The sequence below is a fragment of the Manacus vitellinus genome, unplaced genomic scaffold (assembly GCF_001715985.3).
Source record: "Manacus vitellinus isolate BGI_N305 unplaced genomic scaffold, ASM171598v3 scaffold_35_pilon, whole genome shotgun sequence".
Taxonomy (NCBI): domain Eukaryota; kingdom Metazoa; phylum Chordata; class Aves; order Passeriformes; family Pipridae; genus Manacus; species Manacus vitellinus.
This window is the reverse complement of record NW_021940498.1, coordinates 46,548-68,503: the sequence shown is the minus strand read 5'-3', so window position 1 is coordinate 68,503 and position 21,956 is coordinate 46,548. Positions and strand designations below refer to the sequence as shown.

The following is a 21,956-nucleotide window of genomic DNA, read 5'->3' as shown; positions in this document are numbered from 1 at the left end:
AGAGTGCTGAAGCCTATGTTCTTTTGCACTAAAGACACCAAGAATAATGAGTTGCAATAAATAATCCCAGCAGTGCCATTCACCAGTAAGTTTTAAAGTGTCTAACAATGAAAGTAATCAGCATCCCACTGGAAAGTCCTGTAACACCAAAAACATATTGTCACAGTATATTAGAAAAACAAGTGTAAGGATTTTGGCAATCCAGCTACTGTTTTGAGATTGGTATTTTCCCCCTTAACTCAGTTGTTTCTGAATGAATTATTAGAAGATACCGGTAGCTTTTATCACACAAGTTCAATGGCTTCTAAATACCCTGTTTGGCAAAATTAATAGCAATGTATTTACTTTTTTAAATTGTCCTGAAAATATATTTTTTCTGCATCTACTGATAGTCTTGATCGAGTCTTATAATGTTTTCAAGCTTACTTTTTGTGCTTAAACATACAGAAAAGAATGAGACCACTGAACCGACTTGAAAATTTATTCAGAGTTTGTGAAGAAACAGAAGAATCTTGGTCTCAATACCACCTTTGCTTTTTCTCTCTATAATAATTCTTAATGGAAATCTAAAGAGTCTTGTGGTTTACCAGGACATTAACCTGTGTGGGCTGCTCAGGATGGGTAGAAATGGAATTAACACAATTGGTAGGTCTTTGTAGAGTGTCTCATGGCACTCCACAGCTGAGGTTTGTAAGGGCAAGGGACATCAAGCGTAGGTATTTCTCCTAATACTACACCAGCTTGTATGGAATTAAAAAAAAAGCTTGGTCTGTTGAATTTTGTCCAAACTTTCGTCATTAGTAAGTAGAAATACCAAAAAGGAGGGGCAAAAAAAGACAACAGTCAAATTGCTGGAAGACCATGTTACAGTTTCTTTACCCCAGTAATTTCCTGGGGAGTTATGAAGAAGTTACACTGTACTGTGGCCTCACAGGCTTTAAAACAGAGGCAAAACCAGCATTTCCCCAAAATGCACTCACTGCCTCGATCCATTTTGACCTTCACAGCCACTTCTGTTACGTTGACTTGTTTTGTCCCAGGTGCATTTAAAAGTTCCTATTCCAAACAGTCCAAGTTAACATTACAGTCACCCACTTTCCTTTTCCTTTGGTGGGGAGTGCAGATGCGTTGCCTCACGTGCCACAAAGCCCCCACCACCCCAGGGTGCCTCAGAGCTTTGCTGAGTTGGGCAGCGATGGATGCCAGCATCTCTTCTGTAGCTGTTATTAAAGATGCTATCTTTAGCTGCAAGACTGAAGTTATGCAGCTTAATGTTCTGTGTGTATTAAAGCATTAATGAAAACACAGGGTAGAAAACAATGAATGCGACCTGATATAAAAGGAAGCGTTTAATCAAAATTAAAATCTCCAGTAATGAAATCTGCCTGGCTTTATGTGCATTTGTGTTCATGCTGAGCATCGCCCTCTGTTTCCTTTTGTTAATTCTGAATCAGACTTCTGGCTGCTGTCTTACCACATGGGGTGATCCAGAACTTCATGCACTCCTTCCTGCCAGCAATACAGCAGACTCTGCTAACAGGCAATGTTTCTCTGATTTTTACTCAGTAGCACTTATTGCACATTAAATACTAACATACCGATCAGTTGGCACGTTGCCTTTGACTATCTCATTGGGATTGAAGCCAGAATAAGAGTCCAAATGCAGAAGTACTTTTCTGTATGATTTTACTGTCTTGCCATTTACAGTAACATATAAATCTCCAAGAGCTGCAATTCACAGTTCCAACTTGGTGAACTTGGTGTGTCCCTTTGCTTACAAAACCGTTTTTCATTGTTATAGCTTTTAACTTTACTACTTTTTGTAATGCTCTTTGTGGAATTTTACAGTATTTGAAGCCTTCAGATGTTTTCCAAATGATGAGCTATTGTTGTAAATCATGAAGATGTCTGTCTTGTGATTTCTCAAATTCTGAACAGTAAAAAAATTGAGTGTATGGTATTTTGCCATGCTTCTTTATAGTGAGAAAGCAGAATGACTCATTTCTTAGAATATGCCTGAAATAGAACAAAGGTTTGCCTTGTGCCATTTGGGATCTAACTGAAAGCAGTTAATTTAATTAGATGAAGACTGTATTTCTATATGACCTCTGTGTAAGTCTGTCTACCATTTTCCCCTGAGGAGATTTCTTGCATTGTTTTCCAAAACCGGCAGAAGTCATTTGGAAAGTATATGATATTTGGTATAAATGTAATTTTGAAAAGGTTTATCCATGTCTACAATGGCAATCTCTTATCAATTTACATCTTAAGTCTTTTAGGAGGGAAAAACCAATATAACATTATTCTAAGGATTATGTATTCATGTATTTGGACATGCAGAGTATAATTAACAAAACATCTACTATCTAACTCAGGTATGTCTGGAGAGAGGAAAAAAGGGAGTGGAACTCTGTGGTCTGCAGATCCTGTCAAGAGAATAAAATTGTGTACAATAAGAGAATGACAGAACACAATAAAAATTTATGCAATAGTTCAGCAACGTTTTTGAGCAGGGTGGCCTTGCTGTAGTGTGTGGTGCCAACAAATGCTGTTGTTAGCTCTGCTGTTATTTAGAATTAGCCACTCAGCCATATAAAGTTTCTGCATCTTGCCCCTTCTGACTGATGGTTCAGGCTTGACCTCACTTGTAATGGGGGAATACAATTTTCCAGAATATTAAAGAAGCAACTTAGCTCTTCAAGTGCGATAATGATACCGTATATTCTCTGATATTAAAATGTCATATTTTTCAACCACTTCAACAGCATAATGGTGATTTTTTCATGGAAATAGAGTCCTTTCAAAAAGCATTGATGGTAGTAGTGCAGTTATAACACCCTAGGATTTGAATGCTAAGCAGAAGGACATGGATAAAATTACTGTGTTGAGACAGGACCTTGAGCGAAACACTAACATCGTGCCTATGCAGATTTAGGGCTATGCACACTGCAGAAACCTTATCATGAATCTATTTCTTTGAAAACGTCTCTGAAAAGCTTTTTTCTTGAGAGTGAAAGGATTATTAGCAAATGTACAAGCATCAGCCATTTAAGTCTTTCCTGCACTACAGGAACAGTGCTGCCACAATTTCGTTGACAAGTCTCTGGAGTAGTCACTTCTCTTCTTTTAATACAGGTAAAGATAAATGAGGTTTCTTTAGATCTGACCTACTGAGGGATTTTTCGCTTAAAAACTAGAGGAAGAGAGTCAGTTTTACACAACTCAAACCAGCATAGCTTGCTATTTGAGAGCAACACCTTTTAAATCAGTTGCAATCTGGCTCCATTTGCCAGTACCATAACATCCCAGCTTTAACCTCTAGATGAAAATTGGCTAAATGTTTGCTTTATGTCCTTGCTACCTGTATTTCTTCCTTTATTTTTTTCCCCTGGAATCCTGAGTTACAGGACAGTGGCATTTCTGGGTTGGTTCTTGTCTTCTTTCGTGAAAGGGAACCCGATTCTGCTCATGAGATAAGGTTTGGTAAGTAGTTAAGGAAAACACTGGAGTTTTGGTGTAGTGTCTTTTCATGTTTTTTCTTTCTTTTTTTGGTCCGTCTGTCTCTTCTTTCATTTTCTCTTTACGCTTTAATTTGGAGGGCCAAGACAAGATCTCGCTGCAGCCTCTTAATCTGCTTCTTTATCTCCATTATAATCTGCTTTCTAGGAAGGCCATTGCAGCCAACAGTTCATTGCAAACTGAACACCAGAGCCTTAATTCAGAGTGTACAAAGAAAAATCTTTATTTACAGGCTGCAACCAAATCCTTGGATTTAAAGACGCAAACCCTTCTTTGCCTAGGGAAAATTAATGTATGATGTCTGAAAGACGTAGTTCTTGGGTGAACTGTGTTGTGTCTAAAACCCCTTGGTTTGTGTCCATAAATTTAGAAATACACTGTGTTAGTCATGCTGAAAATATTGTCTGTAATCCAGCATGATTCGAATAACCCCAAAACTCTAAATGAAATGAATACTACTACTATTACTAATACTACTAATATTAATGATGATGATAAAAAAAAACCAAAGCAAATGCTGGTAAATATTTAGGGAAGGGGAAGGGAAATTGTCTCTGCAATCTGTACCATGGACTCTATCCTTCCAGGAGATAAATTCTTATTTACAGGTAGTAAATTCCTTGTCCTAGAGTGTAATACGTGGAAGGCGTTGAGAGGGATCGCGTTTTCTACACAGTCAGTCAAATTAATAATTAGGTCTCTTCTCCTTATCTGTTTTCAGTTTTCAATCAACCTAAGGGATACTCTCAGAGCTGCGTGCCTGAGGCATCACAGATCCTTCAGGGTTTAATTAGGTTTCCCAGTGCTGCAGCATGCTCTCTTAGGCCTGTCAGTTACCCTTCTCACAGGAGTTAAAATTACTCTTTATATGACTTATCAGATTTGGTCATTTAATTGATTCCCAATTCATTATCTAATCCATTTACAATTTCCTTCTCACACATGGAAATATTGTTGTGGGTTGACAGCTGTGTCACCCAGTAAGATTCCTGGCAATACTTAAAGCCCAAATCTTAAACTAGTGAAATAAAATCGACATTGTGAGTGGTTTCCATAAATTTTTATAATGATCATAAGTAACTTGCAACCAATGGTTTTTACTTGGAAGTCTTTATTTCTTGCAACCTGCTCCTTAAACATGAATTTCTTTCTATTGACAATATTAAGTTTCTTAATGACAATAACGAATGACAATAAATATGTTTATTTCAGAGTCTTTATGTGCAGTCATATGTTTATTGCCAAATGCCTAAATACTTAACTGCTTTTTCAGTGTAGTATATTGCTTGATTCAAGCATATGACTTGTATTTGTCATCAGCACCTTTTAAAAGATGTAATCTAGCAGGTGCAGCACTCTTTGATTTCCTTCTACATTAATGGATTAGAAGTGTGCTGGTCTTCTGTTTGCTAACATGTATTGCTGAATGTATTAGGGAATGACCCTTTCCAGAGGTGGTAACTACTGAGCTTAGTAGATATGAAGATCCCCTAATTTGGTCATGCTGTATGGAATCATGGAATGGTTTAGGTTGAAAAAGACCTTTAAGATCACTGAGTCCAACCATTAACCAAGCACTGCCAAGTCCACCACTAAACCATGTCCCCAAGGGCCACATGTGCATGCCTTCTAAATATCTCCAGGGATGGTGATTTTACCACTTCCTTGGGCAGCCTGTTCCAATGCCTGATCATCTTTTCAGCGAAGAATTTTTTTCCTGATATCCAATCTAAACTTCCCCTGGTGCAACTTGAGGCTGTTTCCTCTTGTCCTTGTCACTTGTTACCTGGGAGAAGAGACCAACCCTTACCTGGCTACAACCTCCTTTCATATAGTTGTAGAGAGTGATAAGGTCCCCCGAGCTTTCTTTCCTCCAGGGTAAGCACCCCCAGCTCCCTCAGCCTCTCCTCACAGGACTTGTGCTCCAGACCTTTTGCCAGCTCTGTTGCCCTTCTCTGAACATGCTCCAGCACCTCAATGTCCTCCTTGTAGTGAGGGGCCCAAAACTGGACACAGGATTCAAGGTGTGGCCTCACCTGTGCCCAGTACAGGGGGACAGTCACTGCCCTGGTCCTGCTGGCCACACTATTGCTGGTACAGGCCAGGATGCCATTGGCCTTCTTGGCCACCTGGGCACACTGGATGGCTCATGTTCAGCTGCTGTCAACCAGCACCTTGAGGTCCTTTTCTGCCAGGCAGAGGAAAAGCAATCAATGAAAAACGTAATTCTTTGGAGAGCATCTGTTTTCAAACAACTTAAAGGATACAGTAATGGAGACACTATATTTTGTTAGTGCTTTAGAAGTGTGATCTAATTTCACTGCTGCTGTTTGTATTACCTGTATTTAGCTCTATTTCAGCTAGTTTTGGATTGTGTCTTGGCTCTGTTTATCAGTGTTAAAACAAAGCTATGTTTCTTTGTTGCTTTGACTATCAGTGCTCTTTGCTGGTGTCATCAGCGAGGCCGTACTAATAATGTCAATATTAAATTACATAGGTATCTAAATGAACTTAATACTGCTTCCTGACACTTTCAATCTGTTAGCATTCTTATAGCAGAATATGGTGTGAGATTCAGTAAAATCTTTATTAGATCTGCATGTTTGATGAGAAATAGGCAATTTCCCACTGCTGGAAATTCTGCGTTACTGTGGTGGGTAGTAGCAATACAGGTTTTCTGACCAACTCTTCCCAAAATTGGGTAAAGCATTCTATGTATACAATTCAGTCTCTAATTATCTCATTAATTTTTTTTTATTCATCCAAGTTAAATAATGCTATTCTTTAGCGCTCTTTATTCTTCCAAATTTAAATTACTGTTAAAATTTCTGTATGTCTCTTGCAATGTCTACCAAAATCTTAAAAGTGCTTAAAAATAAATTTTTGACAATATGACATATTAGCACAAGAAAGAGCTTAAAAATAAAAGGCAGATCTTAAATTTTTGAAGTGTCTGAGAGAAAGGACTTTTTCAAATCTTTTCTTGCATTCATTAACCCTTCATCATAGAGGAAGTGTTTATGAACCACCTGTTTAAACTAAATTAATTGGTCTCAGTGGTAGTAGAGTACAAAAAATACAGTTGTTTTTCTGCGGGTTTTTGATGGTTGTTTCCTTTAACTAAAGGAGATCTTAAATAGAAGTATATGTATGATACTGTGAGTTCAGTTACATAGACTCAGGTCAGGTGCTGAACTAATTCATGCTAATGCATATGAATACTAAGCAAAAAAATAACATTAGACTTTAAAGTACTTTTGTTTCTTCAGGCTTTGAGGTAGTAAGTTTTGCTAAAGGGCAGAGTTTGAAGTAGAGGAGGACAGCACTCTGTGAATACATTACATCGAATGTGTTGTCACAAATGATTAGCCAAAGATTCAAACTTGATCTCTGCTGTGATGATGTCAGGTCATGGTCATTGCTTTATGATCAGTCTCTTCACAATGAGCAGTCTCTTCTGTCTGGAAGCCTGTTCAGTGTGAATTCTCAGACTGTGCAGTCAGGGGTGTCCTGTGCTGTCAGAGAGCTGGCCATGTGTCTGGTGGTTCTAAAGTATTGAAGCTCAGAGAAGGCTGGAAGTGTATTAGAGATGGAGATGGTGAACTGATTGGCATCTGCTTGCCTGTAGAAGGCTTTTTGTCCAGCTGAGGAAGGGTAGAAAGAGGTCAAAGTGCTCCAAGGTAGGAAACATAAGAGAAATGGAAAGCATGGAAGTGAGGAGCCCTGGGCATGCCAGCTGTGTCTTCCTGCCTCTTGGAGGCCTTGTGGAAGTGTGACATCTTTGAAACATTCAATACAATTGCAGTCCAGTTGCTGGACCCAGTCACTGCATAAAATTATTGCCTGTATTACATGAGTGATCTTGTTAAATGTAATTTCTGACTATTTATAGCCCTACTCCTCCTGTTCCATTTTAATGACTATGTATTGTAGTTAACACTGGTGTTAACCTGATTTTAACACGTTCAGAAAGGAAAGGAAAGGATCTTTTTTAGGGAACAAGTTTTTCCTTTAACTTTATATGACTACATGGAGACTTTTAGGGAGGTATATTCTGAAAAGAATATTTCTCATTTGTAAATGATCAAGTTTTTTGGTCAAACCAGTTAACAGCTTAATAAGGTGTAAACTGTACCATGCTAACACATATGTTGGCTTAAATCTGATAATGCATGCAATTTTTTTTGTTTCTTTTTAACTTAATTAGGTGCTCCAACACTTTCCTGTTAGTGGCATGAATGTATTAAAAACTATATCCTGACATCTGTATAAATTTCATGCCAGGAAAGTCTTTAAACAAGGTACCATAATTCTGGCTGATGCTTAAGTTAGTTGTAATTAAAATTAAGCACCTGGTCTGAAGCCGTTTTCCAACTGACAACCATCTTATAATATATTTAAATGCCAAAAATGTCTGGTGTGTCTCACTAAATTGGAATTACAAGTTCAGTGGGTAGTGGGATCATTGCTGGTCCTAAACTTCAGGAACAGTTCTGCTTTTGAATAGCAGTTCAGTCCTGACTAAGAAATAATTAGTTTCTCTTTGATTACAGCTTCATGGGATTAGAGGATTTATATAACCACCTGAATCCTATTTCTGTTTTTCTAATCTTACAGCATTTTAAAGCAAGTTCTCGTTTTTGTTGTTCATTTGTCATATTTTGTTAGATTAAGTATTAGGTGGAAACTTTGTTTGTAAATACTGCTGTTTTGTTGGGGAGGAAAAGGGGAGCATGGAAATACTTTTTATATATTTGCAGGAATTAAAATAATAGAATTGATGGGTATTAAAAGAATTTAAGATCTGTTACATAGGAGTTTTAACAAAATTAGCCAAAAGACAGGACAGTGGGCCATTAAGGCTGCATTACTCAGCTTTAGCTCGTTTGATGTTAGGATAGTTTTGTTTGCTGGTGAAAACTTGCTCATTAGCTGAGGTCTGGTTGTTTTCTAAAGGAATGTGAGGAATTTATTTCACTTTTTTCCCTTTTTCCCCCGTTTTTGAGGCACATGCTGCTATTCAAAGAAAGATTCCAATGATCTTCATGATGAAAGAGTGGAAATTGTTGGGATCGCTCCTGTTACCCAGTTGTGAGATACTTTGTCTCCCCAGTCTCTAGCAAGCAGACTTGCAAAACAGTGTGGGAGGGTGCAGGAGAGTCAGTGGGAAGCAAGTCTGAGTGATGTCTTTTATAAGATTTGAAGTGTGTTAAGGTTGCCTTGGTCTGACTAAGAAACTGCACCCCAAGCACCTTCATTTCCCTCTCTTCCTCTGTTCACTGGGTGACCATGGCTGTAAGATCTTGGCTCATTAGGGATCCCGGATGTATTCTGGTGCACTGCTTTGAACTGATCTAGCATGAACCGTCTGTACTAGAATAGACCTGTAATCAAAATTTTCAGGAGGTTTTCTTGTTTCCAGATCTTGCATGATACCACCTGTTAAGGCATGATATCCAAAATGTGTGATGGTAAATGGTGTGTTCCTTAAATATTCATTCTTTTCAGGTATTGACTAGAACTTTCTGGTTGGTTTATTTTTCCTTGTGTTTTCTTTACCTCTTTTAATCACAGTTATTTAAAGATAAACTGGAACAATAATCTTTCTTAATTATCTATGCTGTATATAGGCAAAAAACTCCTGCCTACCTTCCTCCTATTTCACCCAGTAATGACTTCATACTCTTTTTTTATAGTAGCCAACAAAGAACTTAAGGTAAAAAAAGAGTGGGTGATGTGTTTGGCAAAGCCTTGCTTAGGGTTTACACAAAAGAAAAGTGCTGTCTCTACTTACATGGCTTGTCAATAAAAATTTATCCTTAAGTGATTGCCAGTTCCCTTCTTCTCTGAGAAAGGTTCTCCAGGGAAAGTAAAACTGTTTAGGTGATTGAACGGTACACGATATGAAGTAGTTGTGTGAGCAGTTGGCTTTTAAGTGGAGTTACAAAAGTTGCTGTTGAATCTGATCAGTTCAGCATGTTCACACAGCAAGATCATAGAGTTGTCCTAACTGTGCAATGACAATGATAACAACCATTATTCATTATATTTTAGAAAATATGAGGTGAAATGTCAACCTTTAACCATGGTCTGTCAGAAATAGGGAGGGTGGGGTGGGCAGAGGAGGGATGGTATATCTATGAAGATTCTACACAGAAATTCTATTAAAAAAGAAAAAAGCAAACAGCCTCTTAATGTATCTGTTTTCATTCCTGCTGCACATGTGTAGAAAGAGGTGCCTGTGGTGAAATTTGACCGTTTGGTGACAGAAAGCATTTGCTGTACTGGATTGCAAAGTATACTTCCAATATATCTTCAAAAGGAAATGCATTCTCAATTTACAGTGAACCTTGACTATGAAGGACAGAAAGGAAAAAATAAGGTTTTTTCAGTAAGGGATGAAAATTGTAGATTTATAACTTCATGCAAGATTACCAGGGCCTGAGGCAAAAAAAAAAACAACAAAAAAAACCAAAAAAAAAACCAACAAAAAACCAGAGCATGTATCTACTTTACAGCTGCAAAAATAATTACATGATAACTATCTGTGGAGTAATCTCTAATGGATTACATTTTGTTACCATTTCATTATATAATGTTAGAACCAAAATAATTCATAGTAAATGAGAAAAAAACCCTTGTTTTGATGTATCTGTGGTCTGGACCTTTGATGTCCTCCTAAGGCATTCTATTAAGAACTGGTTAATTTGTGAAAGATCTTGGTTTGCAGACAAGGTACAGTGCTTGTAAAGCTATTATAAGACTAAGGAGTGAAGAAATTACAGAAGTAATTTGTTTTTATTATGCAAGCACTGGACTTTGTTGCTTCAGAGGTGCTAAAGTCATCTGAGGTGCTTTCCTCTTAGATTTATGGTGTCTCTCAGACTTGAAAAGCATTATGGTTTACTAAGATCACTTGATTTCATTTTTTTAAAACTTAAGGGTGCTTTTTTTGTATGTCTCTTAGATTTATCCAAGTGATACAAGCTTCAGCAGTAATAAGAGGCTTCTTACTCATGGTCAAAACACCCCTTTTATTGTGTTGCAATAGAACTGTGACGTAGCAAATAAGCTCTTCTGCACTTTCATGTGCTGTTGGCAAAGGGAACTGGATATATGGGCTTTTTTTCATAACTTAGGGCAACTTCTGTTCCTTCTTCTTTAATATTCTTTAGTTTGGAGAAGTGGAAGGAAAAAAAAAAGTAGTAATATTATGACCAGAGGTTCGAAGCCACATCGAGTCTCTAAAGTATTAAAGTAAATAGAAAAAAATCTTTGACTTCAGTAGAAGCAGTGTCAACTTAGCCACTTATACTGTGTGATTTACTGTGCCTGGGTGGCTTGAAGGTTGCTTGGGAACACCAGAAATTACATCTGGTTATTAATGCCATATTCAGTATAAATGGAAGAAGGATATATAAAGTTTTCAGTGTCTGTGAGTAGTATTTTAATGCTTCCATAACTGAAAATAACTTGAAGCATCCAATTTTGATACATCAGTATATGGAGGAATATAGTAAGGAAGCTGTAAGAGAATGTGGGTTAAAGTTAATAAAGCCTTCTTGAAAGCAGAAGGGGAGCTAAAGGATTGGTCTTTTGGCTTACCTTTCTGAATAACTAAAAGTGACATCATTCTCCTCTTTGAAAACGTATTCTTTCTTCTAGATGTAACATAAATTGATGTTATAGCTGAAAATATTTTGAATTTTCCCCAAGTTCATATTAGGAAAATATCCTTGAGTTTTGCTTTTAAGAGAGACAAATTCTTTGTCCTTAGATGGAGCATGCTTTCTGAGGCTTTTGTACGAGAAGCAGTTGGTGCATGTTTTATTTGTTATGTTGTTTCTTGGGTTGGTTTTGTTTTTAATGAACCATGTACTCTAGATCTGTTTAAGAGACCTTGTCTGTCCAAGAGAACATGTTCATCCAATAGCATCTCATTGTTGTAGACTAAATGACCTCCAGAAGTCCCTTTCCACTGAAAATATCCTATAATTTCTTCACTAAGTCCTATCGTTCTGTTTTATTAGTTTGTATTATTAAAGTGATACAGACGTTTCACCCTTGATTATCCTTTTTTAGTGCATTAATATCTCCTGATTCCAGGGCATCCAGAAATTTCAGTCATTGAACTGAAATATTTTAAATGTCAATGCTTTAGTATGGAAAGGGATTAGTAAATTCTGATGATGGCTGGTGAGATCTCTACTATATTTAAGTCTTGTTGGTACAGAGATGTTCTTCATTACTTCCAGAAATTGTATCTTTTTCCTGTAATAGTGGCAAGATATTTTTTATTTATTGCTTTTGATTCCTGTCTACACTTCTTTGTCAACGTGGAACTTTCCCTGTTGTGTATTACATTCCAGTGAACCAAGCTGGAGACACAGGTCGGTGACTGTAGCTACTGTGAATGGTAGGGGATAGAATGTAAAGAATGTGTACTTGAGAAGAAAAAATCAAAGACAGTCCTACTGATTATTGACAGGGCTATTTGACAGTAATCCTCCAAAACAAATAACTACAAATAATTTTTTTCTCCCCTCCTTCGTTTTGGATGAGATAACATTGCAGAAATCAGGTGTGAGGAAAATGTGTACCTTTGGCCCAAAGTAGATGCCCCATTTGCCTTCTGACCATTTTCAAAGGTCTTAACAGCATGAAAGACCTTACAGAGGGGAATGTTTTGGTGGTAGTGCTGTACCTGCCAATCCCCAAGCACAACCACATTCCTTAACAGCTGACAGTAAATCACACCTCACTTTGAAGCAGCATTAACAACCAAACCTCTATTCAGTGGTGAATGTCCATATATCTGTGATCCATGGCTTGAGGGATGTATTTTTTTGCTGCAGATTCTTGGCACTATTTGCTGTTGACACAAGACCATTGCAGGTAGCAAGAATGACAAACAGCTTTCTAAAAATCCTAAGAGTCCTTTGGTTGTAATGTGCTTTCCCATTAAGTTATCCTTTTTCAGCGTGTATGGAGTAACAGCAGCGGAGAGAACTAGCATGTTAGATTTGTTGTCATTTGAGTTATTTTTATATTAAACCTAATGCCACTTACTTGGCAAGACTTAGGAATGCCATTATTCTGTTAAACTGTGTCCTTGTGTGGTCTGCTGAGCACGGTATGTCTCCTCCCCCGAAAAGAAAAATAACCACACAGCTATTGATAAAATTCATAGTGAATGATTGGAGGAAACTAGAGTTTCCTAGGCCTGGGCTTGGCGAAATGATGAGAAAGAACAAATTCTAGTAATGTAGCAAAAATAAAAACCTATGTGAAGGTAGCAAACTTGACTTCTTCCAATTAAAGGATGTGGTCCTGGCTTAGGCTCAGTGATGGCTCCCAGAGATCAGTAAAGATTGTTAATATTTCTCCTTGAAAAAGACACAAACCAAATTGCAAAGATGAGTTTGCCTAAGGCTGGACAAGTGTTTAGTGTCTTGTAGTGTCATCAGAGAACTGGGAGTTTTGGTTAATGTATTAATTTTTGCCAAAAATTCAGGAATGGGTGCAATTCATAAGGCCAACGGCCACTCTTTAACCACAAACCTTTGAGTTATTGGCAGGCCAACCTTGTATCTCAGAAAAAAAATGGACACAAAGCAATCTCTGCAATGCTTATCCCCAAGTCACCTGAGCAGAAGAAATTGTGCCATCTTAACTGTGAGAGGACTCAAAGAATGGTTTGGGTTCAAAGGGACATTAAAGATCATCTAGTTCCAACTCCCCTACCATGGGCAGGGACACCTTCCACTAGTCCAGGTTGTTCAGAGCCCCATCCAACCTGGCTTTGAATGCTGCCACAGATGGGGCATCCACAACCTCTCTGGGCAACTTGTTCCAGCACCTCACCACCTTCCCAGTAATGAATTTCTTCCCAGTACTGAATCCGAACCTGCGCTCTTTCAGTTCAAAGCTATTGCCCCTTTTTCTATCACTACATGCTCTTGTAAAAAGTCCCTCTCTAGCTTTCTTGTCACTTGGCTTGTACGTTGGAAGTTAAATAAGAGTTGCATATGGGTTTTCTGTGTTACTGTGTGGAAGTACCAGAGACCATCTATAGATGCCAAATGATGTTCCTTAACTGATGCGTTCGTTCATATAAAGTGCACTGACAACAGGCAGCATTAAAGGCCAAAACAAAACACTTTTCTGTGCTGTTGGTATATTGTTGGGTAATTTTTTGCTTCGTTTTCTTTATTCTTTCAGTTCTACGGGATGACTTCAGACAAAATCCATCGGATGTAATGGTAGCTGTGGGTGAACCTGCAGTGATGGAATGTCAGCCCCCAAGAGGTCACCCAGAACCGACTATTTCATGGAAGAAAGATGGGACCCCTCTAGATGACAAAGATGAGAGAATTACAGTAAGTATAAAAAGTTCTTCAAACACAAAAATCAACCAATCTAAAATTACTAGGCTCTTGAGCATGTGGGCATCCCGCTGTGCTGTACTTTAGAGGATGTGTTCTTTCCGTGCCTCACAGGCAAGGGCTAGTTTGCATTTAGCTTGGAATGTATCCTCTCATCTCATACGACTTCATTGCAGGGTATGCATTCGTTTGTTAAAGAGGCCCATGCAAAACCTATGTTCTTCTCTTCCTCAGAGGAATTAGAAGCTTGTGGGAATGAAATTCATTATGTTCGTCACTGTCCTATAATTTTCTTACCTTTTATCCACCTACAAGTTTCTGCAACCTATAATATCTGCCTTCTTCAGCTGGAAGGAGAAACAAGTAGTAGTCTCAGTGAAACCTTATTTTGCAATTCCTTTGAAAATAATATATACAGAAAAGTTGGGTGTTGTATGAGAAAGGCTGAAAAGGGGTTGGGGGATATAGACACATTTCTTTAGAGAGGTGATGGCTTATCCTACCATCTCCAATTAAGCTGTTTTCTAATTAGTGCTGTTGCCATACTCATTTGTATGTGTACTTGCTGAATGCGGTCCACGATTATTCAAGATAAAGCAGCATCTCAAATCAGAAAACTATCCATTTTTTAGTGTTTGACATGTGAAACAATAAGCTAATGAACCTAAATGTCTTGCAGAAATGGCAGCAAAAAATGGAGTTCAAAAACCATTTGTATGCTGCCAACGTGGTGAATCAAAACATCTTCCCATATGGTGAGAAACTGTATCCTCTGAAAGCACACACATGTAGGATCCTGTTGGTACTGGAAGGTTTACAAGTGTAAAACAAGATCAGAGGCATATACCATTTTTATATCTCAATTATATACTGAAAGGAGGGAAATGTGTAATGGAAATACACTTAAAACCCAGCAACCTGAGTAAAAAATTACCATTTTTGTTTGAGATTTAAATTTCCTGTTATTCCATTTGTTTTTTGCAAACAAGACAAAGCTCAGGCGTTCTGCAGTTGTGGCATATGCATACATTTAAATTTTTAAGTACCCTACCAAACCTATACTGATTGCTGGCTATTAACTCAATTCTTCCAATCATACTTGCTAAGAACTCGCAATTTCCTTTTCAAATCTCCTTCTCACCGTGACAAGTCAATTGACCTGAGATAAAGAGAAGATTCCAGTACTACCACCTTCTTTTTTTTTTTTCCCCCAGGAAGTGCTTTCTAAACTTGCATTTTCTATTGCTATCATTTATTCTCTTGAAGGATTTTCAGGTGTTTCCTATTAAGTACATTTCTTTTGTTATACATGAAAACTGCTCTTCCAGCTGCTGGAACAAAGACATACCCACAACAAAAGTAGCTATCACTGACTGGCAGTGCCACCTGTACTCTTAAAACTGTTCTTAGGATGAAATAAAACCCCTCAGTTTGGTTTTCTTTTCTGATGATTGTATCATATACTCACCTACATAATATTCTTTTACCCTGACATCTGGTAGAGTTATGCTGTGTTACTCGTTTCTCCTCCTATAAAAAAAAAGAAATGAAAAGAGTTTTGATGCAGGTGTAGATATACACTTGTTTCATGTACCCAAATGTTTTCAGAGGTGTAAATTAGCAGTGCTGCCATAGCTCAGCTCAACTGCATCCATTTATTTCATATTTGCCTGGCATTGTCTTAAGCAGCACTATTAATATCAGGGGTGCCTTCTCACACAGGTGAGAGACTGAAGCTACATTGTAATGCAGATTTGCATCCTCTTACAGCTGGAGCAGGATCTTGCCAACTGGATAAATATACATTCAGATGTACCTCTTTACAGCTTTGCAGTAACCTTCTATATTATCTTACTAGTGGCTGGGAGGGTACAGGACATTGGGAGCTGGAATGGATGACTTGCTAAAGGGCAGATGGGGAAAAAAATATTAATTTTGAAACCTGACTTGGAATTATTCCATTTCTGTTCACTTATCTCCTTTAAGGCATTTCTATTTCAGTTTAGCAATAGAAACATAAAAGATTAAAAGGGTACAAAAGCTGAAATAAGGATGAATTGCTGGGGTTTAAGTGACAGATTTAATTTTCTCGTTAAATCAACCTTTTATTATTTTTTCCTCATTTACGTGTCTGTATTTAAAACAAACACCTACATTCATTTGATGGTAAAATTTTAATTGACTGAGTGGCAGTAAATTTCTGTAATACAATTTACAATTTTAAGCCATGAATTTACCAGATCAGGAAATGTGAAACTATACGTGTTGGTGTTCAATACGTGTGTAATATCAGTGGACCTTTAATCAATGAAAAAACTTGGATGGCTTCACTTCTAAAGCATTTCCAGTTCTTTTAATTCTTAAAGACCTGTTGATCTTTGACTCACTGCAATTTTAAGAGTTTTCTGTCAAAGGCTGTTTGAAGCATTTCATATTAATGCTTTCCTTTCTAACAAGAGATTTAAAATAAACATTAAGATTGTACTTTTTTGAATAAGGAATGATGCTTGACATCTCTTTTTTGGATTCATATATGTACTTTCTTCAAAAATATATGTCTATGAAGCATTTTTAATATATGGAAGCTTTTTTCTCATCTGCGATGACACTTGATCTGTCAGTCAGTGGAACTGGACTTGGCAGACTGAGTATTAAGGGGGCTAAAGAAACAGAGGTGGAAGCTTGGTTCCTGGCAAAGGGTTTAAAGCAAAATATGTGGATAAATAGCAGATAAATAAGATACAAGTTAAGGCACGACTTCCTCGGGAATGCAATAAAAAGAAAATATTATTTTCTCCTGGGTAGGGTTAAGGAAATCAATATGTTTATATAGGTGAGATAATAAAAATCAAAGTAGTCTTTGCATGGTTTTGGTCCATTTGTAGGGCAAATAAATGTGCTTTGAGGAGAAATAAATGTGCATGTCTTTCAGGTTATAAACGAGTGAATGGAACAAATAAGAAGTGAGAGTTAGGGTATGGGCGCAGCTATCTGTGATGGGGATTATAGAAACAGGCCTTTTATTTAAGCACAGCTCTCCCAGTAATGCTCAGTGTTAGCACAAGTGAGACTCAGTGTAGGCTCTTCAGTGCACACATCTGCTCACTGCATCTGATGAAGAATTATCATCAAAAAGGTTTTTCTTCAGCTCTTGAATGTGTTGTCTGTAAACAGTTTTCTCAGTGCATTGGAGCTAAACATGGTTTTTCTCATGTGTGTTCTTTACACCACAGTACGAAAGCACATGCTTGATGTGGCTAATCCCTCTCCATATATTACAAATGAAGCGGGAATGATGGTCTTGCCTGTGAAGCAGATGCTTACCTTTCACTTAATTTATTGAATTGAAAAACAGTTATCATGAGGACAGAGCAGAACTAGTGTGATTTTGTGCTCATCTAGTTAATTTTTCTCCTGGGATTACTGTGGAATCAAGAATCCCTCCTGTAATATATATAGCTGAAAAAGAGTTCCTTATTGCAGTCCAGTGAATAGCTCTAATTTCTCACTGTGGCAAGGTAAAGCTCAGATGTATTTTTTCAATTTCTGAAGTGATCTGTCTGCACTAGGAGAGGCTGTGTGATGCTCCTCTTGGAGCTGAGACATGGTGGAGAAAGGCGATGCAAGATTATGTCTGTGAGTGAGAGAGAAGGGAGCTCACCGGGGTGGGGAAGTTCCTGGTTCTGTTTCCAGCCCCTCATGATGTTTACACATTTGACATCTGTGAAGTTCATAGGCCCACTCACTGCTCGGAGTGAGGATCTAGGCCAGGACTCCAGGCTTCCAGGTATCCTCACCAGGAGCAGCTCTGCTCCCAGCCCCATCAGTCTAGCCATCTTTTTTGCATGGCAGCACAGTGTCATTAGGATGTAGCCACATGTGTCACCTTGGTGCCAAAAGCTGTGAGTTTGCATTCCCTCAGGCTGAGGAGGAGGTGCAATCAGTGTAGTTTCTGCTGACTGCTGTAATCACTAGGTTTGGTCTGTCCAAATGTATCATGTCTGGATACAGTCGGCAGGAGCGGCAGTGGCTGTGAGTACCATTAGCAATGACTTCTCAGGCACTCACAGTAATCACAGTGAATATTGGTTGCTTGTAAGCCTGTGAATCCAGTGTGCCTTCATTCACTTCTCACCCATCTTCCTGTTGTACTCCAGAAACCTCCCAGTACTTTCCAAATGGTGTTCCCACTGCCTTCCTCCCACACACCACTGCCATTAAATTTTGACCTCATTCCCCATCCATTTCCTCCATCTCACCACGTGTGCTTGCGTCCATCCAGCCTGTCTGGCTCTGTCATCTGATTAGTGGTATCTGCTCGTGTGGAGGTACCAATTTGGAAGCTTGGATAAGCAAACTCTCCTGCAGGATGCTGGGATGTAAAGGCATTCCTCATCTGGCTCTGCTGTGGATGCAAATGGCTGGTGTGCCGTGATTTGTGACGGCCGTGGCGGGGTCTGTCTGCGTTAGGCTTGCTCAGAGCCTCCCTCAAGGAGCTGCCTTTCTGCTCTGTCTTCTTTGTTAATCCCAAATGCAATTGCCTGTGTATAAGATGCTGACATCAGTAATCTAACCAAGATGGTGGGGCCTTTGAGCATATCTTTAGGCAAAAACTGGCAGTAATTACAGACTCTCAGGAGCACGGAGTGTTCAAAGAGGATTTTGCAGATCTCCCATCTAGACAGGGCAACCTCCATGTGCTTTTGGATCTGTCTCTCAATTTGTCTTGTATTTTAGCTGCAATGCCTGCATAATTGACTAAGCCTCAATAAAATCAGGATGCAGTCAGAGTGCCTGTAATTATCAATACTTTCCCAGGGGAGAATGTATACACATCCTGCATAAGCTCCAGAGCAAACTGATGTTTGAGTCAGGTTTGTAGGTCAGAGTTTCACAACTGCATCTGTTCCTGCCCCACGACCACTAGTAGCCCATGCTTCAGAAAGCTACCTAATTTTTCACATCAAGTCATGGTGTAGGTAGTAGAAGAAAAAAACTAGACATGAACATGAAATTTTAATAGGTAAAATCTTTTACATATACATGAAAAAGGATGCTGGTACCTAAAGAAAAAATCCTTTGTAATTGAATACAAAAAGCAACCCCTTTTCATTGAAACTCCAGTGCAGCACTGTGATTGCAATTTCCCCCTCTTTCGTATTAACTCTTATCTCTCATTTATCCTGAATCATCCTCATTTGATTTTTAAAAGAAAAAGCTTGAGAAGCCATTTATCTTTCCTTGTTCAAGTTTCTTAGCTTTAAAGATCAAAGTTACAGGATGAATAATGCATACAGGTTTTCATTCCTTTTTTGTGTGGCTGTCATGTGACATCAACAGTTTTGAATGACTTACACTCTTATTTTAGAAAGGTTGTAACTTAAATTCTCAATTCGCATTTTGTTTCCCAGCCCTTAAATAGTATCACAAGTGCAAAGCATTTATTACATCTTACACAATGCTATTTTTACATGTGTGAGTGATGAAAATGTTTTTTACAAAATGTGGAAAAAAAAAAAGCCTCTGATCTTCTGCTGTGACAGAAAAACCTCCTGAATGGTACCATCCCAAGGAAGATGTTTTATTTATTTGCCCCAATTTTTTTGTTAATGAATTGTCAAAGAGAACTACATTCATTCTTCTTGGTGGAGACCAGTCATAGCTTCATTGTGCTTTGGCAAGTTTCAAACTACATAGGTGATCCCAATGTGACCTCGATCATGAGAAGAAAGAAAAAAGAAATGGAAGATATTGCTATGACTATCAGTTAGAAAGGAAGAGAAAGGGTTGTTTCTACTGAAGGGAACAGTGGAAAAAGCAGAAACTAATTGCCTGTTTAGGATACGGGTCTTTCTTTCCACAGTTAAATTACAGTGGGAAAAATTTCAATGGGGAGGTGAATCAAGAGAAGGAAAACAAAAACTGATGGAATTTGTTGGCATGTGCTGTGTGGAGTGACAGTCTTAACCCATTACAGCAGCAATGCTCCTGACAGAAACCATACTGTTATGGTGCCACTCCAAATTAATTCAAGATGTTTATCCATATTTCTTTCTTCTCCATTTCTCTTTTCTGGCCTCCTCTCTTTTTCATTTATTTGTCAGTCATCAATCTCTAAAATTCTTAATTTCCCAAAGTTATGTATTTTAGATACACAGCAAAAGAATGTGTATTCCTGAAGATGCAATTCTAATGGTAACATTGTCTGTCCTATGGAGAGCTGCATGAAGGATCATGGCCTGAGTGCACAGCACACGAAGCAAGGGGGTGAGGGGAAGGTGGGGAGCAAGGACTTACAGTTCAGGGTTTTATTTCATTTTAATTGTTTTTCTTTTTTGGGGCAGATTAAAGGGCAAGCAGCAATTTCCTATATGCCCCTGGAGGGTTAGAAGGAGAAGTATATTTTTATTTCTGATTCTCAATATGTATTTGCTGCCTCCCCAGCAATTTCCTTTCTTCTGAGTCCTTTTTCTTTATTCTCTCTTTTTCTCACTCCCTGGGAGGGTTGGCTTCCCACTTCACCTCTCTTTTCCCTTCATCTCCTGATCCCTACAATGCTGGCTTCCTTGAGGATCAAGAGCAGTTTTCGTTAATGTTTTATATTTCTTCTGTTATTAATATTGTTTCCCCTGGTGACACAGCTGGAGCTGCTGTGAGTTAACTTGGCACCCCAAGGGGGAAAGAATGCAAAAGATTGTGAAAAATAATTTGGAGCCACACAGCTGTCCCAGAGGATAGTGAGAATGGCTCTAAATCTTGCTGTTTCTCCCCCTTAGTTTTTCCAAACTGTGACATTGTTTTTCTGTGTTCACACTTAAAGCTCTGTTTCAGGGTCCCTGTTACTCCTTCTGAAATCTCTCTGCTCTCCACATTCCACAAATCTTTGTGTCTTCTGGATCGTTTCTCCCTTGTTTTCTGTTCTGATCTTGGCATGTACTTGTACTGTCCTCTGCCTTATCATCAGAACACCTTTCCCATCTCTCTCCTCAGTTCTGACTGCATGCCTGCCTCTCGCCCTGTGTCCAAGGGTTTGGACTAGGGATTTGAATTTTTGAGGTTCTCAAACCATGACACCCTACCATGTCTAAACCAGTCAAGTTTCCACATCTGCACAACCACTCTGTTCAGACAAAGAGCTCTCAGGGTATCTTCTGCTACACTGCTCCTTCCCATGTCATTTTTTTAAATTATCATAGACTTATCCATACTCTTTTCATTGGTACATTAATCTTTCATTGGCATTTGTTGCATCATTTTGTACATTGTCTGTGGGGTTTTTGGCTGAGCCGTGAAAAACATTACCTTCTCCTACAGAGGACCATGCTCATCTTGGAAGGCTGTAAAAAATCTAATAGTCTGGGCTAACATAAAGAGGAGAAAATATCAGCCAGACTTTTATTTTTGTATTCATTTTCCTCTTTCGCTTCTTCCATCCTGCTTGGAGCCTTACCATGCTCACTTCATTTTTCAGGCTTAGCTCTTTGAAACAAAACTTCTCATCTCCAGCACATCCACGAGCAGCTTCCAACCCTGACCACAGCCGTTTAATAGCGAGAGCTTGTATTTCTACGAGCAGGTACCAAAGTAAATGTGGGTTGAAAATCCTGACCTATTACGAGATTCTCCCCTCGCAGCTTTTATTTCGGGTTTGCCATTCTAAAGAGCACAGCTCTGCAGACTTTGTCAGGCAGATGTGAGCTCGTTCAGCTCGCTCTTTGAGCCGACCAGAAGCCATATGGCAGCGGTTAATGTGGCGCCGAGCCTGAGCTAATAAGCCCTGCTGAGAGACAGGCTCGGTCGCTCCAGCACGGCACGGGGCTAATGTGGCCACACAGCTTCTGCTGCACTGAGGGTGAGGGCAAAATGAGCCTTGCCTTGGCTTGGAGGCTCCATGTGCCAAACCAAATGGCCTGAAAATGCCTGTGTGGACATTCCCTTAGAATCAGCTGGGTTGGAAGGGACCTTCGAGATCATCAAGTCCAACCCTTGATCCAACACCTCCATGGTTCCCAGACCATGGCACAAAGTGCCACGTCCAGTCTCATCTTAAAA

At 38.8% G+C, this 21,956-nt stretch overlaps 1 protein-coding gene across 1 annotated transcript in view; it reads left to right on the top strand.

The window, feature by feature from the left end:
• ROBO1 (roundabout guidance receptor 1) overlaps positions 1-21,956 on the top strand; it is a gene marked incomplete at its 3' end in the record, with an annotated part of 647,376 nt that overhangs the window by 580,377 nt on the left and 45,043 nt on the right. The window contains exon 5 of the mRNA XM_029961508.1: positions 13,741-13,898. Within this exon, the coding sequence (XP_029817368.1) occupies positions 13,741-13,898 (158 nt within the window). The remainder of the gene's footprint in view (positions 1-13,740; positions 13,899-21,956) is intronic.